The 17498-nt window shown below is 37.2% G+C and overlaps 2 protein-coding genes across 5 annotated transcripts in view; both read right to left on the reverse strand.

The window, feature by feature from the left end:
• Positions 1 to 6787, reverse strand: part of LOC107688997 (CUGBP Elav-like family member 3) — a 42450-nt gene extending 35663 nt beyond the window's left edge. For 3 of the 4 annotated variants that reach the window (XM_016486866.1, XM_016486865.1, XM_016486863.1), the window contains exons 1-2: positions 6538 to 6787; positions 5422 to 5653 (exon numbers count right to left, since the gene is read on the reverse strand). In XM_016486866.1, the coding sequence (XP_016342352.1) occupies positions 5422 to 5566 (145 nt within the window). In that variant the 5' untranslated portion in view covers positions 5567 to 5653; positions 6538 to 6787. The remainder of the gene's footprint in view (positions 1 to 5421; positions 5654 to 6537) is intronic. The other variant, XM_016486864.1, reaches the window with a different exon arrangement.
• A 4791-nt stretch (positions 6788 to 11578) lies between these two features.
• The window catches only part of LOC107689019 (ADAMTS-like protein 4), a 55975-nt gene continuing 50055 nt past the window's right edge, over positions 11579 to 17498 (reverse strand). The window contains exons 13-17 of the mRNA XM_016486889.1: positions 15654 to 15827; positions 15358 to 15537; positions 13145 to 13324; positions 12924 to 13068; positions 11579 to 12840 (exon numbers count right to left, since the gene is read on the reverse strand). Coding sequence (XP_016342375.1) covers positions 12710 to 12840; positions 12924 to 13068; positions 13145 to 13324; positions 15358 to 15537; positions 15654 to 15827 — 810 coding nt within the window. The 3' untranslated portion in view covers positions 11579 to 12709. The remainder of the gene's footprint in view (positions 12841 to 12923; positions 13069 to 13144; positions 13325 to 15357; positions 15538 to 15653; positions 15828 to 17498) is intronic.

Raw genomic sequence — 17498 nt, forward strand, 5'->3', positions numbered from 1 at the left:
TTTTCAAATCAGCCATGTCCTTGATTTTGCGTACACAAATTTAATCGCAATATGCCGTGTGTTGTATTCATAGTGGTTCAGTTTCATTTGCATGGGCATAGCGCCCTCCTCTGGACCGACTCTGTGACAACACCAATCCCTCCTTGTGTATGTTTTTAGATTTTTCCAGTCACGCAATAATCTTCAAAATCCCCATCGCTTGCACATTTGTGATGTATTTATCTTACATTCATATTAATACAACATCTCTTGTTCTGGTCTTGGAACCTGAATGAGCACATAGCTTTAGATGTTTATAAGGTTTAGTGGCATAAATTGTAATAAAATAACAGTGTGGGTCAATTTAAAGTCTGCTAGTCAAATCAAATCAAATATCCAAACCATTAATGGAAACTCCTCAACCCAATACAGATGAATAAACCATATGTTCTAATTTGGCTGTGGTGTTTTGGTAGAAAAGCTACATATACAACTGGAAAGGGTCTGGCGTCATAATGTAAATCTTGCTTATGTCATGCTTAAATCATGATTACAGCATATTAGATATATAGCCATAGCAAATCAATTTTGCCAGTTTCTCCACACCTGACCTAACTTTCTTTAACTGATCAAACATTACCTGTATTAGCTTCTATGTTAGGCAATTTTGTGTCAACCATAAACTATTTAAAAGGTGCTCCACAGGGTCATTGTGGATGAAGAGGATTTTAAACTGGCCTATATGAGGAGTGCATTCAGATCACTGTTTATATCACATTCAAGAACATACTGTACTAATTAATGAATATGTCAGTGTCATAGTTGGTCAAATATAACAGATGCTTTCTGTGAAACAGCACTGTGCAGTTCTTCACTACTAATGCTGCTTTATTTAATTTTTGCACTCAGAAAACATATAGTATTTCCATTAAAAAATAAAAATAAACTATCGTAAAACCTTCAGCACAAAGAATGCCAGAAAATGGAGCTGTATTAAAGGTAAAATATGCCATTATTATATTTAGTAAAATTATTAAGCTATTTTTTAAATTATTATTATTTAATGGACATAAATTGAAAGACTGAAATCTTCACTGAAGTACTAATTACATGCTTTTAGCATTTAACGTGTAATGTTTGGTACACACACACACACACACACACACACACACAAAGCTACAAAAAATCAGACGGCAGCTCAGAAGAAACCTTAATTTCTGTGATTGGAAACTCTACATGTAAAAACACATGCAAACCACAAGCAACGCAACAAATGCCTCTATAGAACGGTATGAGTGTGTTTGAGTCAGTGTTATTTTAGTATCATTGATATACTATTATTGTGTTTGTTAATATTTTGAATTTGATTTTATTTATATATTTTCTGTTTTCATTTTCATTTTAGTTTAAGTTTTAGTAATTTTGTTGTGTGTTTTTGTCATTTTTAAACATGTTATCCAGTTAACAAACGCTTTAGTTAGTTTTAATTTAGTTTGAGTTATTTTAGTACTTCAATTTAAACTAAACAAAAACGAGAAATGTTGCCTTGGCGCCTAGCTGAAATAAAATATGTTTATATATATTTTTTTCCATATCAGTTTATGTTTGTTTTATTTCAAGAAAAGGAATTGCTTTTAAATGGTTTTATTTTTAGTAAATGATAATAACCCTGGTTTGAGCTGGTATGCTGGTTAAGCTGTTAGTGTTACGCAAGGGAGCAATTTGGGATTATATTCACAGCCTGTTCATTGACTTAAAGGAATAATCATCGAAAACTGAAAACGCTGTTATCATTCACTCACCCTCATGCTCCTCCAAACACATGATTTTACATTTTCCATGAAACACAAAAGAGGAATTTTTGAAGAATATCCCAGCTACTCTTTTCCATATAATGAAATTCAATGGGGACCAGTGTGTTAAGCTCCAAAACAACAAAACAAGAATCACGGCACCATATCAGTAGTCCATACAACTTGTGTGCTACCAGCATTCTTCAGAACATCTTCTTTTATGTTCCACAGAAGAAAGAAAGTCATACGGGTTCGGAACAACATGAAGGAGAGTAAATAATGACAGAATTTTCATTTTTGAATGAAGTCACCCTTGAAGTCATTATTCACTAGAAAAGGGTGGAATACACTACATGGATTTTGCACAGATTTTTCCCCCCGATTTATAATCTGGACAAGCTGAAACTAGTTGGCGAAAGTCAGAGCCAGTCTGCAGATTTGAGTTGACAGAAAATCACGTCTCCGATTTTTTTAGCTATCTTATCATAAAAAAATGAGTGTAATTTTAACTGTAAAATATTGTAAAAACGCTACGGAAAAAAAATGTTAGGTTTTTAGGTTAACAGTAAGTTCCCGTACTATATACAGGGAAAAATTGTAAAAGATCTAACCAGCCATTTAATGTAATTTTACAATAAAATGCTGCTAATTGTACAATTTTTAGAATTAAAAAAAGAACAAATCAACGTATAATTTACAGTAAAAAACTGTAAACTGATATTCCCAGAATTCCATGCGTGACACTCCACATTTGATAGTATTTTGTTTAAATAACCATGTTTCTTAATAGTGTTGTCATGTTTGTTATCAGTTATGTACATGTGGGTTTATGTTACACATTCTGTTGTTTAATGAATGTTTATTGCATTATTTTAGTGATGTGTGTTACCATGATGGTGTTTAGTGTTTGCGTGAATGACTCTGTGTGCCTTCTATATATACTTCAGCTTGTGGAAAAGCTACTTGTGATGGACTGATTCTTCATATTGCTGTCTCTTTTACCACCTGCATTATTATGGTGGTTGTCAATTTATGTTAAAGATACAAAACAGATTTTAGTAGCAGTGTGCATTGTTGAATTTACTAGATTACGCTCAAATTTACTTGTTTGCAATTTACAGTTTTATACTGTAAAATGTACAGTTTGTTCTGTAAATGTTTTTGCAGTTTTTTTTACACTGCATATCATTCATGTCTCATATTTATATTCATATTGTTTTAATTTGTCAGTCATGTCCAAGCAATAAGGCATGTGTTTGTGCGTGAGTTTATTGTGTTCTGAACAACTTGAAAGTCTGGTGGAGTGTGATTTACAAAGTTGGCAAGTGTCTGATGTCGTGTTTTAAAACCTGTTCAGATTTGAAAAGTCATGTAATGTATCCCAGCCCTAATTTCTTGAAAACTGACCAACACGACTTGACTACTGTCACGAATCCAGTCTATGAACTTCTGTTCACTCACCACCAGAGGTCACCCGCTCACTACATGGACTCTCACACTACACAGACTCTATACCCTGGACTACATTTCCCATCATCCATTGCAGTGATTGCACACAGCTGTAACCAATCACACGCTTACATGGATCCTCACGCCTCACGTCTCGTCGGCCCCATTACAAATACCACTTTTTAAAAAATTTTTTAATCTATTTTGTGACCAAATTTCATTAACATCTCATGCCGGGTTGCGTTTCCCAAAAGCATCGTTAGCTAACTATGGTCGTTAGTTCCATTGAACTCTATTGGTAACGACTGAATTTACGACCATAGAACGCACCCCCGGGTGGTAACAGATTGTGCTGGATTTTATATTTCAAATTTATTATGACTTTTATTTTGATATTCATTTTGGGCTGTGAACTGAATTTCCTCCTAGTCTCCCCCTGGCTTCTTGTTTTAAGAGGAAATAGGCCATATTAGTTTAGTGTTCAGTGCAAGGTGCTCCATGCGGTTTCTAACATCCAAGTCCATCTTGCCTTTCACAGCCCACTGAGATGTAATGTCTGCAAGTAATTGTTTGAGCATGATGTGAGCTTGTAATTTTTATTTGTATTTTGAGTATGCTATAATTGTGTAAAATTATGTTAGTACAGTACCAGTTGATTTATGCTTCAGCATGTTTGGCATTTTCTGCTCATTTCCAAAGTGTTTATCTGTGTTGATCTATAACTTTATTGTTCATTCATTTATTTGATGTTGGTTTTCTTGTTTACCTTGTGAAATTTATGTTTGTGTATTTTCTTTTCTTTGTAGTTTCACACTTGTCATGATTAAACTTCAAAAACCGAGTCTTTGTCTTCGTGGAGTTTATAGTGAAAGTGTTTAGTGGCTGGATTATTGTTAAACATCCAGTGAAGCCAGTGACATTGATTACATGTAATCTGGATTATGTAATCAGATAACAAAAATTAAGTACTTGTAATTAGAGTATATTACATTTTAAAATCAGTAAATTATTCCTAATTTGATTTGCCCTAATTCTCTCTCTCTCTCTTAAATTTTCATTTCTAAAATTCTACCGCTTTTATATATTTGGAAAGTTTTCCAGCTTTTCATCAACTCGCAAACCCCCTGTAGTTCATTCATGAATCCCTGGCATAATGCAATGTTAAAATCATGATGTTGACAACAAAGAATGGAATATATTTTAGGTCAAAAGTAATCAAAAAGCACAATAGTCATAATATGTGTTATCCAACAGATTACATTTTAAACTATAATTTCCGTCATGTAATTTATAATCAGTAACAATCTACAAGTTGTAAGTAATCTACCCAGCACTGTTCAACATCAAACCCATCTAATGGCTGATTTGAAAGCCACAGTGAAGATTTTAACTTCTTACTCATCATATGACTTCAGAGGACTAAAGTGCATGAGTCATGATGATGACCACTTCTTGACTTGCCTTAATAGGAAAGGATATAGACTGGGCATTTTCTCCAAAATACGCAATTTTATTCAAAATTTCACCTTTTGTGTTCCACAAAAGAAATAAATTCATACGGATTTGAGAGTGAGTAAATGATGCCATATTTTTCATGCACGGGCGAAATATTCCCTTAAGGTCTTTCTTCTTTAATCACCCCAGTGACCTTAAACCACTGAGAAATCCACATGATTAAATCCCGGTCAAGCCCCCGAACAGGGTTTATTCAACCCTGAACGACACAAGCGTAAGCAAACACCCAAAACAGAGTCAAACCGCAGAGTGGAAACCTAATACTCAACCTCAAGGCACAGAAAGCAAACGAAGTTCATGAAGACGACAACAGAGAGAGCTTTCCTGGTATATATAATGTCCTTTTTATAGTAACACCGAACTCATGCTGTGCATTGTCATGCTTGAAGCTCCTGCAGGCGTGTGCTGCTGCCACTGTCCTCTACATACACCCACCCAGCCCATGACAAAAAATCACACTCGCATACTATAAGAAAATGCACTGTATGCCCCTGTATGTGGGTGATAAACACTTCAGAAGCTAGAATGAGTAACATTCAGAGTGTAGCGTGAGCATGCACATGAACACTGCTGTGAGAGGGTTAAATGGCACTGTTTATTTAAATGCACTCTTCACTTGCGAGTCGTGACTGAGAAACGCTCAGCCCCGTCCCCTCCTGAAGCGTAAACTCATGCGTCTCCTTACCTTTGTGCACGCCTGTGTACTTGTCCTTGATCACAGTCAGCTCGTAGATCTTGCCGAACTGCTCAAAGATGGGCTTGAGGTCCTTCTCCTCCAGATTGCGCGGGATCTGCCCGATGAAGAGTTTGATGGCGTCGGGCTCCTTCATTGGGTCGAGGATGTGGAGAATGTCAGAGCTCTGGGTCGGGATGAGATGAACGTGCGGAGAGAGAGAGGATGGAGGTGTGGACGGTGCCTGAGGAGGCGGGGTGTGATCAAAACAATGAATGAATGAATGGATCTTCAATTTAAGCACCATTTTAGAGGCTTTTATGTCATATAAAAACTTACTGTAAAGTATTATTCTATGGTATGCATTATCTATCATGAAATGACAACAAACAATACTTTTTATTTATATAGCTAGTCATCTCGGTTAATACTCATTTATTTATACACTACTTGTTTTTAATGTTAATATGGATATACAAATGAACATTAACCAAGATGAATAAATGCTATTGGGTATTGTGCATTCATGTTTATTATTGTAACCAGTTAATATATTGTAAAGAGTTACCAATACTGGTGGTACTGTAAAACACTAAGTAAATATACTGTATGTGTAGTTTTTATCCCTCAAAATCAGACTCATTAAAATGACCTCATTGGTGTGACCTATGTTGATTCATATCTGACTTCAATAAAACCAATTAGGTTACAAGACAGTGCATCTTTCCTTACTTTAATATGGTTCTTCCTGTATTAAAAAGAGGCATAGTCGACCTAATATTTTATAAATAAATAAATGCACACAAAATTGTGCATTATAACTGTGAATTCTGACGACAAACAATAAAACAAAAGCTCTTGCGTTTGCATGTAATTACAGCGATTATCATAAATGCACTAAAACAAGTATGGCATCTTCACGCGTTCAATAGAACAAAGACAGATATGATTCCCAGAATAATACACAGATCAATATGAATAAACACGCGCGTATCGCCTAGAATGAACGAGCGCATCCTTTGTTTAGGCAGCGGAGGCTCTGAAGCTCTTTGTCCGTCTCCGTTAACGCATAACGGTCCACGCTCACACGAGAGGAAAACACACTTATGAAGACTAAAAACAGCTCACCTACAGGGCCGACTTTATCCTCGCACTCTTCGGGTGGCTCCTCTATAGATCCGTGCTGCGTCTTCAGGGGTCCTCGCGCTCGCTGTCACTCACTGCATCTCACACACTGTTTCTTTAACCTCTCTCGTAAAATCACAGTTTCGCCCAATTTCTCTCTTGTCATTAGTATATAAATATCGTGTTGTAAGCTCTAAAATAATGCACTTGAAATATTCTTCCACAACACATGTGTTATTGGTTGTGTTTGCTCCTTTCCTCATCTCCAATTAACGCTTGAGATGTGACGTCACGCCGGTGTCTCCCTCTCACGAGCGCTTGTCAAGCTCGAGATGTAAGGGGCAGGGAACGTCTGCAACTCACAGCTCTCTTAAAACAACACAGACTCTCACATGTCATTCAACACGGTTAGAAAAGATAAGTCAAAGCACAAGTGTGGTGTTTTGTAGTTTAACCACAAGGTGGCAGTATATTGTTACGTGTAGAGCTTCTACTGAGTATTCCCTAAGAAGAAGCCATACAGTTCTGTAAAAAGGTAGCATCTGTTGAATAAACGGTTAGGGGGCTTGGGGCGGATTGGCAACAGCTGGTCTGTGACTGGAGCGTGCATGATAGGAAGTGACGTTGATTCCGGAAGTGATCCGGAAATGGAGGATGAATTGTGTGGCGCGGAAAGTGGAGGTAATGGAGATGAATGGAATGTAGTGGTAAATAGGAAAAGAAAGAAAATTAGTGGAAATATATCTGAAACAGACAGTGAGAATGGAAGTCATATGTCAAGGAAAAGAAAAGAAGAGTGTAAGGTATTGATGAAGTTTGCTGCTGGATCTTTGAATGCAATTAACCCGTTGAAACTGTCTAAAGCACTGAAGGAAAAGATCGGAATGATGGAAAGTGTTAAGACTTTAAGAGAAGGTAGACTTTTGTTGTTTTGTAATGATAACAGACAACAAAAAGTGGCTTTAGGAATAAAATCGGTTCTAGGACAAAAAGTTATTTGTTCAATTCCAGAAGACAAAAGACGGGTTAAAGGAGTAATATCAGGAGTATCTCCTGATGTTCAAGTTGAAACGATTAAGAAAAATTTAACTGGAGCGACAGTGTTCGACGTGAAACGATTGCGGTGTACTAGAAACAATGAAAAAATTGAAAGTCTCTCAGTCATTATTCACTTTGATGAAAATAAGCTACCTAGCAGAGTCTTCTTAGGATTTGTAAGTTATATGGTCAGGCCATATATTCCGCCTCCTCTGAGATGTTATAAGTGCCAAAGGTACGGGCATGTGGCGGCAGTTTGCAGGGGTAAACAGAGATGCGCAAGATGTGGGGGTGAACATGAATATGGTCAATGTGGGCAAGAAATTAGTCCCAAATGCTGTAATTGCGGAGGAGAGCACAGTGCGGGATACGGAGGATGTAAGGTGAGGAAGCAGGCGGCGCAAGTTCAGACGGTCAGAGTCGAGGAAGGGATATCGTATTCTGAAGCGCTGTTTTGTAGTTTAACCACAAGGTGGCAGTATATTGTTACGTGTAGAGCTTCTACTGAGTATTCCCTAAGAAGAAGCCATACAGTTCTGTAAAAAGGTAGCATCTGTTGAATAAACGGTTAAGAGGATTTACTTGTGCAGTTACTGAGGACACAACAACAAGTTGTGCGTGTTTTATCAATACAGTACAGGGATAGAGCAGGCGCTGTTATGCAGAGGCACATTTACAGTAGCACACTCTGAATGACTTGTAGCTTCCTGGATACTGAAACACTGATTTAAAACGCTGTAACATACTTAATAGTAGGTTATACATAAAAATAATACTTACTTTTCAGACCCCCTTTTTTGTTTAAATTCGTAAATTCAAGCCCCTTAAAGGGACAGTTCACCCAAAAATAAAAAATGTTCTGTTAATTTACTCACCCTAAGGCCATCCAGGATGTAGGTGACTGTTTTTTTTTTTTTTTCCCCAGTAGAACAGTAAAGACGATTTTTAGCTGGTCCTTGGTGATTCATAAAATGCAAGTCAGTGGCTACCGGCACATTGAGAGTCAAAAAAGCATAAAGAGGCAAGACAAAATTAACAACTGTGTATATGTAACGATATATTGAGGTCTTATGAAGAGAAACGATCGGTCTGTGCAAGAAAATGAACATTATTTACAACATTATTGCCTGTAATAGAGGAGCCTCAGGCAAACGTTCTGCTGGATCGTGAATGAATCATTCTTTTGAACCGGTTCTGTTTAGCGAACTGAATGAATCAGTTCACCAAATCAGATTGAACCGTCTGAAACAGTTCGAGTAGCACAGGACACAGATATACAAGTTACTCAATCAAAACTCACTTATGGATGCCTGACAGTCACTCCGACTCAAAATGAGCCAAAATACTGGTGTATCTGAGCCTATGATGAATGAACTGATTCAGTGCTGAGGAAACAGTTCGACTCGGACCGAAGACCGATGAGCCGCTGATGTGCGCATGCGTGAACCAAGCACTTGAACGAAAGGGCCCAATGAAAGGTGAGCTGATGAAAACTAGTTTATTCACTTTATATGCTTTAGACATGTAAAACATTTACGTTTCACATACTTATTGGGTGCTTTAATAATAGGCCTATAATTGCGTAAAAACGACGCTACGTCATTACATGACTACGTAAACAAACTGGTGATTACAGGTAATAATGTTATAAATAATGTTTGGTTTCTTGCACAGATGGATCATTTAGCTTCATACAATCTCAATATGTCTTCAGGAGCCGTGGGTATTAATTTAGTCTTGCCATGCTTTTTTTGACTCTCAAGTGCCGGTAGACACTGAATTGTATTTTATAAATCACCAAGGACTTCGGTTTCAGCTAAAAAAAATCTTCTTTACTGTTCAACTGAGAAAAAAAGTCACCTACATCTTGGATGGCCTGTGGGTGAATAAATTAACAACACATTTTCATTTCCGGGTGACTGTCCCTTTAATTGCGCACACTGGTGATGGTGTAAAGCATTGGTTCTTAATCCTGGTAAGCTCTGCACATTTCGCATGTCTCCCTTATTTGACAAACCTGATTCAGATCATCAGATTAAGACCCACTGGTGTAAAGTGTTAGTTTGTGTTTTGGATGAGAATGTGTTATTGGTTGACATTCCCTGAAGCTCCCATTGTGTTGCTGAATGCTATCTAGATCATCAAGCATCATAGACTTATGTATACAGGCAGCTCATCATATTGCAATCTAATGTTGAAACAGGATTTATAAAACAGAGCTCTGGGTATCTAAATGGATGAGCAAGCCAGATAAACACACAACTTTAAAACATAAATATAATTCTGAACTGCATGTGGAAGGAAAAAATGTTTATTGCACTTATTATTAACATCAAATGTAACTATTTATTGACAATAGTGTATCACATTGGCCGAAACGGTGATACATTTTAACCCTTGCGTTCTCACTCGGAGCCCCGTGACCCAAATGCTCCTGCTGGGATGTGACAGGTTTCAGAGTGATTTACTGTGAAAAGGTCACCATCTGCCTGCAGTGCCCCCAGATCCAGACCCCTCCTCTTCTCTTCTGAGGTCACACATTATGCGAGGAGTCATCTCAGGCTGGCCTGTGAAGTAGGTGGTCTTGGGCAAAAGATCTGCCTTATGAGAGCAGATGATCAGAACAAAGTTGTAGTTTCTCAGGTGTCATTGTCATTAATAAATGCTGCTAGACTTTTCCCCCTCAGGAGTAACTCCACTTACTGTGCAATTATCGTTAACTTTTATATAATAAAAATGTTTATATTAACATTTAGTTATGAAAGCATTAGTTTTAGCACTGAAATTTCTGCACAGATGACAAAACAGAATGGTTTTAGGTTTGTTTATTATGAATAATAATTGTGGTAAAATCTAAAGACACTGTCTATTCCATAACAAAGCAACATAAATGTGTAGCAACAAGTTGATCTTAAATTTCTAAAGACTGATCCGTTAAAGAAAAAAAAATAAATTATATGCATTTTATCATAGATAAATAGCTATGTTTCCTGTTTCATATATAAAAGCATCTTTTTATTCTTCTAAAGAGTATCTGCTAAACGTATGTGATAATATACATACAAAATATGTACATAAACATACATAAAATGTAAAATGTTTGCAATCAGGACTGAGTCAAGTTACTGAGACAAAAATCCACCCCAACTCTGCCATTATTAATTTATATATTCATTTGCTCACTGACATACTGGTTATTGCATAATAGGTTGTGGTCGCCTATTGGTTATAGCTATGGGCTGGTAACAGAAAGATCACATGTTGTAATACTAGAGAGTATTTTTGATCTGTTTTGATCTAGGGCAATGGTCTTGTATTGTACTTGACTTTGGCTGAAATCACTATACTATTTGCATATTTAATACTTATGCAATGGATAAACCACACAAATAATGCTGCCCTAAATGCTTTCTACCTGCGCATATATCCACAGCAACCATTTAGGCCTTAGATTACACAATACGAAATGCACAACAAAACTGCTCTGTGTTTTATAATAATGAATTAAAACAAGTAATGCTATTGTGGCTCTGATTCTGTAATAGTCATACTTTAAAAGAATAGTTCACAGAAAAATGAAAATTAGCTAAAAATGTAATGGGTGCCATCAGAATGAGAGTCCAAACAGCTGATAAAAACATCACAATAATCCACAACACTCCAGTCCATCAGTTAACATCTGGAGAAGACAAAAGCTGAAACTAATCCAGCATTAAGATGTTTTTAACTTTGAACCGTTGCTAAAATAAGAGTCCATAATAACGCTTCCTCCAGTGAAAAAGTAATCACATGTGAATCAGGAGAGAAATATTCTTAACAGCTAAACTTACAACAGCTTTAATGATGGACACCTTAATTGCTGGACTGGAGTGGTGTGGATTACTTGTGATGTTTTTATCAGCTGTTTGGACTCTCATTCTGACGGCACCCATTCACTGCAGAGGAGCAAGTGATGCAATGCTGCATTTCTCCAAACCTGATGAAGAAACAAACTCATCTACATTTTGGATGGCCTGAGGGTGGGCACATTTTCAGCAAATTTTCATTTTTGGGTGAACTATTCCTTTAACTTACATTGAGGGCAACCAATAAAAACAGCCAGAAATAACAAAGCCAAAACACACAAACAAAAACATGTCACACACAAAATGACAAAATGACAAAAACACGAAACACCAAAACAACTGATATACATTCAGATAAAACCAACCTAAAGAATAAAGAGTGAATCAAATACAGAGAGCTGATCATGATGCTCATCTTCTCGTAATAGCTTAAAGGACTAGATTCATAGTAGATGTCCAGATTTCTGTTCACACTGCACTCAAATACGATCTGTGGGACTGACTGTCAGCACTAAGTGTGCTATTTTAAGACAGCCGTGAGCACTTATGCTGTAGCATTCATGTTCTTGCTGAAGTACTGATATTTTAAGGACCATTTAGGGGACTGAGACAAGGCCAAAGGGACTATTTGTATGGGGATAATCAATGTTTGCATAAGAATCTATCGCTTTTATGCAGTAATTATGATGCATGTTCATGATTTTAATTGGAAAATGTAATATTTGTCTCTCTTTTTCAACTTTTTCAACAGTAGGTTTTTAGTGCCAATACAACATAATTAGGAGTGAAGGATGCACATTAGGTGTGTAATTGATGCTTGATGCTTGTCATCTGTTTTATCATACTTTGGTCGCACAACTCATAAACTGAATAAATGAGACAGAATACTGGTTCAAATACCAGATTCTGTATCCATTGACTTGCAATTAAAAAGAAACCGTTATGAAACACTTCATGTGTGACGAAAGCACAAAAGCAACTTCTAGAATTGTTCCCACTTAACAATATCTTCATATACGTGTCCAGAATGTGGACCTGCGATGTCAGTGCATTTGTTTAAAGATCATTTAAGGAATGGATTAGTATTTGACAGTATAGTGTACTAAACAGCCCTAGCACTGCCGCCGACTCGTCATCAATGGGGAAAGAGCTACTGTGAATCATTTGAGCCTATGAGCCCATATGCGATAACATTTTAAAACTTTCACTTTAAAGGGATCCTGATCTCAGCTCAGTTCAAGTCGGAATTCTCTCCTGGACCTGAACCTGACTTCTCTGTGGCTTGTGCAGGGTTAATGTCTTTTGGCCCGCTGAGCACTCTGGGTGCAGGACGCACAGCAGGCGGTCTTATAGTAGGAGTAGACGCAGAGTCGAGCCTGGACCACCATTACGCAGTTATGCCGTCTGTCCTTACAGTTCTCATCTACAACGAGAGAGATGGGAAGAGAGAGAGAGAGATTATACTCTGAATCATTATACAGAATGCAAAAACACTCTCACACACACCTTCGAAGGGACTGCAGGGTATGGTGTTGCAGGAGCGCTCGTGGGCAGGTTTGGAGTCCAGATCGCAGGCTGTGTTGTGCTGTTTGTCTGCAGTGAGACACCACACCTCCCGCGTCTGCACCCCTTCACCGCAGGACCGAGAGCACTGGACAGACACAGAGGGGAAGTCAGTGACAGCAGAGGAAGGGAAGATCCCGCAGGACAGATGAAGTCGTCCTCACCGTGCTCCACTCGGTGGTGAACCACTGCGGTTTGCAGGGCTGCAGTTCACACGGCTGCACTGGAGACGGTTTCTCCAGGTGTGAGCACTCACTGGCGGCGCTCACGGTGAAGTCACTTCCTGTCTTCCTCACGCAGATGATGTCCCTGCGCTGGGTGCCGTTTCCACACGCTGCGTTACACTGTTCAACAGAGAGAGTCCAGAGACAGAAGGTGTCTTTACACAGCCGAGCTAAGGCTGCTCTGTACCTGCTTAGAATTCAGTGTAACGGTGAAATGCTGCATAAAAGCCAGACTAACTCATGCCTGCTCAGACCCACTGCAGCCCCTAGTATCAAGGTATACAGCTGTAATTGCTGAGTAAATGCATTTATGCCACCTCTGAGCAGCATTAAACAGGCTGTGTAAAGACACCTAAATGCCCCTTCAGAAGAGCTTCTGTGCCACCTTTGCAGTGTAAATTTGGCAAGAGTGACGACTGCCAACACATTCTCATGACAGCTTACTGGACTATTCTATTACATTCTATACTAGTCTATTCTATTCATCTTTATTCTATGTTGTTTTCAATGTTATTCTTTGTATTTTAATTGATTCTATTCTACATTGTTCTACATTTAACTTTGTTCTATTCTATGTATCTTTATTCTATTCAATTTTATTCCATTCTATTCAACGTTATTCTATTCAGCATTTTTCTATTATATTTTATTTTGCTCTATTTAAATTTATTAGGTTTCCTCTGATGTTATTCTATTCTACATAATTCTGTTTTAGAACACTCCAATTGAATTATTTTATATTTTTATATATATTTTTTATATTTATTCTAATTGACTGGTTCTATTCTGTACCATTCATTTATTCTATTCGACATTGTTCTACATTTAATTTTGTTCAATTTTATTAAACTTTATTCTGTTTTGTTCAGTTATTTATTTCAACACTGTTCTATTATATTTAGCTCTATTGATTTAGTCTTTTTGGTTTTCTTTGATGAAATTCTAATCTATATTATTCTATTATATTTTTATAACAATCTAATTATTTAAACTTTATCCTAATTGACCTGTTCTGCACTATTCTGTTATTTTGTTAAAATGTATATTTAACTTCTATTTTATTCTATTTATCTCTATATTGTTCTATTACTTTTAATTATTTCTGTTTAATTTAATATTCAATTTTATTAGTTTTTTTATATTATATTTTATATTATTCTATTTGAGAATGTTCTAATTGTATCATTCTAACTTAATTCTAAATGGCTTGTTCTGTTCTGTACTATTCTGTTATTATATTCAACATTGTTATATATTTAGCTTTATTCTGTTCTACTCATCTTTATTCTATGCAGCTTTACATTTACATTTAGTCATTTTACAGACACTTTTTATCCAAAGCGACTTACAAATGAGGACAATAGAAGCAATCAAAATCAACAAAAGAACAATGATATGCAAGTGCTATAACAAGACTCAGTTAGCTTAACACAGTACACGTAGCAAGTTTTTTTTGAAATTATATAATAAATAAAAAGAAAACAGATAGAATAGAAAACGAATAGAGCAAGCTAGTGTTAGAGGCCTTTTTTTTGCTTTTGTTAATTGTATAATAAATAAAAAGAAAACAGAATACAAAAATGAGAGAAGTTAGTGGTTTTTTTTTTTAAAGAAAACAAGCAGTAAATGAATAGAGTGCAAGTCTAAAAGTTATTTATTTTTATTTTTTTAAAGAATAGAATTAGAATAGAGAATGCTAGAGTTAGAGGGTCAAATAAAGATGAAAGAGATGTGTTTTTAGCAGATTCTTGAAGATGGTTAAGGACTCAGCTGCTGGGACTGAGTTGGGCAGGTAATTCCACCAGGAGGGAACAGTTAATGTAAAAGTCTGTGAAAGTGATTTTGTGCCTCTTTGGGATGAACAATAAAGTGACGTTCACTTGCAGAACACAAGCTTCTAGAGGCACATATTTTGTTAAATTGTATTCTACTCTTCATTCTACATTCGAACATTCAACTGCTCGATTATATTTTTTGTTCTATTTAATTTGATGTGTTTTTTGACATTATTCCACTCCATTATTCCATATTATTCTGTTCTATTCAATTCGATTCGACTTCATTCTTTGACTTGTTCTTCTATTCTATTCTAACACAGACCTTAACACTGGAATATAAATCATTGATATTTGCTGTAGGCAGACGGCCCTCACCTGTCCCCAGGGTCCGGTGTACCAGAGGTGGGTGGGTGTACAGGGTCCCCCGTTACAGGCCTTCATATCAGCCGGTTTCTCGCCCCCACACTCCACTCCTCCGTCTCCTTCTCTCCTGCCTCCGCCGGTCAAACACACCACCTCTCTCCGCTGGACGCCCGGCCCGCACGTCGCAGAGCACTGACAGAGAAAGACGGAGAAACATTTCCCACATTTAATTAAATATTGCTACATAAATATAGAATTTAATCAAATGACCTGAATCTGAAGCATGAATCTCACTGGTCAGTACTCACAGTGTTTGTCCAGTCTGTGAAGTACCAGTTTGTGACACAAGGACCCATGTGACAGTCCTCAGTGTGCTGTGGGCGGAGCCTATCACTGCACTCCCTGTCATTCACAGTGTTGCCATGGTCACTGACACAGCGCACGCTCCGGGATCTCTTTCCCACTCCACAATCCACTGAGCACTGTGGGAAACAGACACATTTACACACACACACAGACAGCTCAAACACGTCTATGTGACCAGACTTGCACACACTTACAGACTAGAACAAAACTACATATTTTCGAAGTCGGCTAGTCAGTGGGTTGCCTGAACAACTAGCCTAGATTAACTATTCTGGATTCATCTGACCCATATCAAAACATGTTTCATAGGAGGAATTAACACAAGAAAACATTTTGCATTTAAAAACAGTATGAAACAATGCAGAGGTCTCGATTCACGAGACACATTTTTAAAAGTTGGACTATTTTTAACTTGACGCAGCCTCTTAAAAATGCAATGCTTGAGGCTGGACTGTGCAACTGTGCAAGATGCAGCGCCCAAAAACATCCATCTGCATCTGTACAGCTGCACAAGAGCATTGACCCTTGTGCATCCTTAGGGACATTTTTGTCTTTTTCATTTTTTTTTTGGCTGTTAATGCAAACAGCAAACATTTTGCCAAAAAAAATGGGGGGGGCAATATTGTAATATTTCACCCTCATTTACTTTCATAAATCTATTTTACACTATGTACAAAAATGGTTACAGTCAGGACCTTAAAGGGATAGTTCACCCAAAAATGAAAATTTCCCCATGAGGTACTCGTACACGCGTCTATGAGAGAGTGGCATTCCAGCGGATGACGTTCTTACAAAAACGCATCAGTTCGCTTCAGGAGGCCTTTATTAACCCCCGGAGCCAAGTGCAGAATGATTTATGATGGATGGACACAGTTTATTGGACTTCTATTGGACTATTGAATATCAACACCCATTCACTGCCATTATAAAGCTTGGAAGAGCCAGGATATTTTTTAATATAACTCAGATTGTATTCGCCTGAAGGAAGAAAGTCATATAAACCTAGGATGGCTTGAGGTTGAGTAAATTATGAGTTAATTTTCATTTTTGGGTGAACTGTCCCTTTAAGGACAAAAATGTCTCCCATTAAAATGAAACCTAATAAAACTGCAATATTTATTCCCAGTGCCATTGAAGCATAAAATCATGCACTTTTTGTTAATAGGCTTTCATTCTGTGGGCAAGCCTTCAGAATTTTGACTGTTTTTATTTTTAATTTTAACTAGTTTCCTATTATCAGCTGTTTCCTATTAACTATGGAGCAAATACCTGTTTTCTGCTTCTACTGAAAAAAATGTGGGTATACTGGGAATGGATATCAGAGTGTGGTTTGTATGTGTGTACTGAGAAATGTGTGTGTGTGTGTGTGTGTGTGTGTGTGTGTGTGTGTGTGTGTGTGTGTGTGTGTGTGTGTTTTTGTGTGTGTGTGAATGTTTTTTGTTTTTTTTTATTCTGACACTGCAAAAAAAATTATAATACATCAAAATTAATGTAGTTTCAAATCACTGACTGTAGTAATAAAAAAAATGCACATTTTGTATATGGATTGGAATTAATTAATTATTATTTTTCATAAAAACCAACCAAAAACTATGGTATTATGTAAACAAACGTCTAAGGTTACTTATGTAACCATGGTTCCCTGAGTAGGGAATGAGACACTGCGTCCTCTAGGGGTCGCTATGGGGAACGCCTCGTCGTGACCCGTGTCTGACGCATACATTGAAAAAACACCAACTCGTTGGCCGGCGACAGCCATGACGTCACTACCGTTGCGACTATAGTAT

The sequence above is a fragment of the Sinocyclocheilus anshuiensis genome, unplaced genomic scaffold, assembly GCF_001515605.1.
Source record: "Sinocyclocheilus anshuiensis isolate Anshui unplaced genomic scaffold, SAMN03320099.WGS_v1.1 scaffold181, whole genome shotgun sequence".
Taxonomy (NCBI): Eukaryota; Metazoa; Chordata; class Actinopteri; order Cypriniformes; family Cyprinidae; genus Sinocyclocheilus; species Sinocyclocheilus anshuiensis.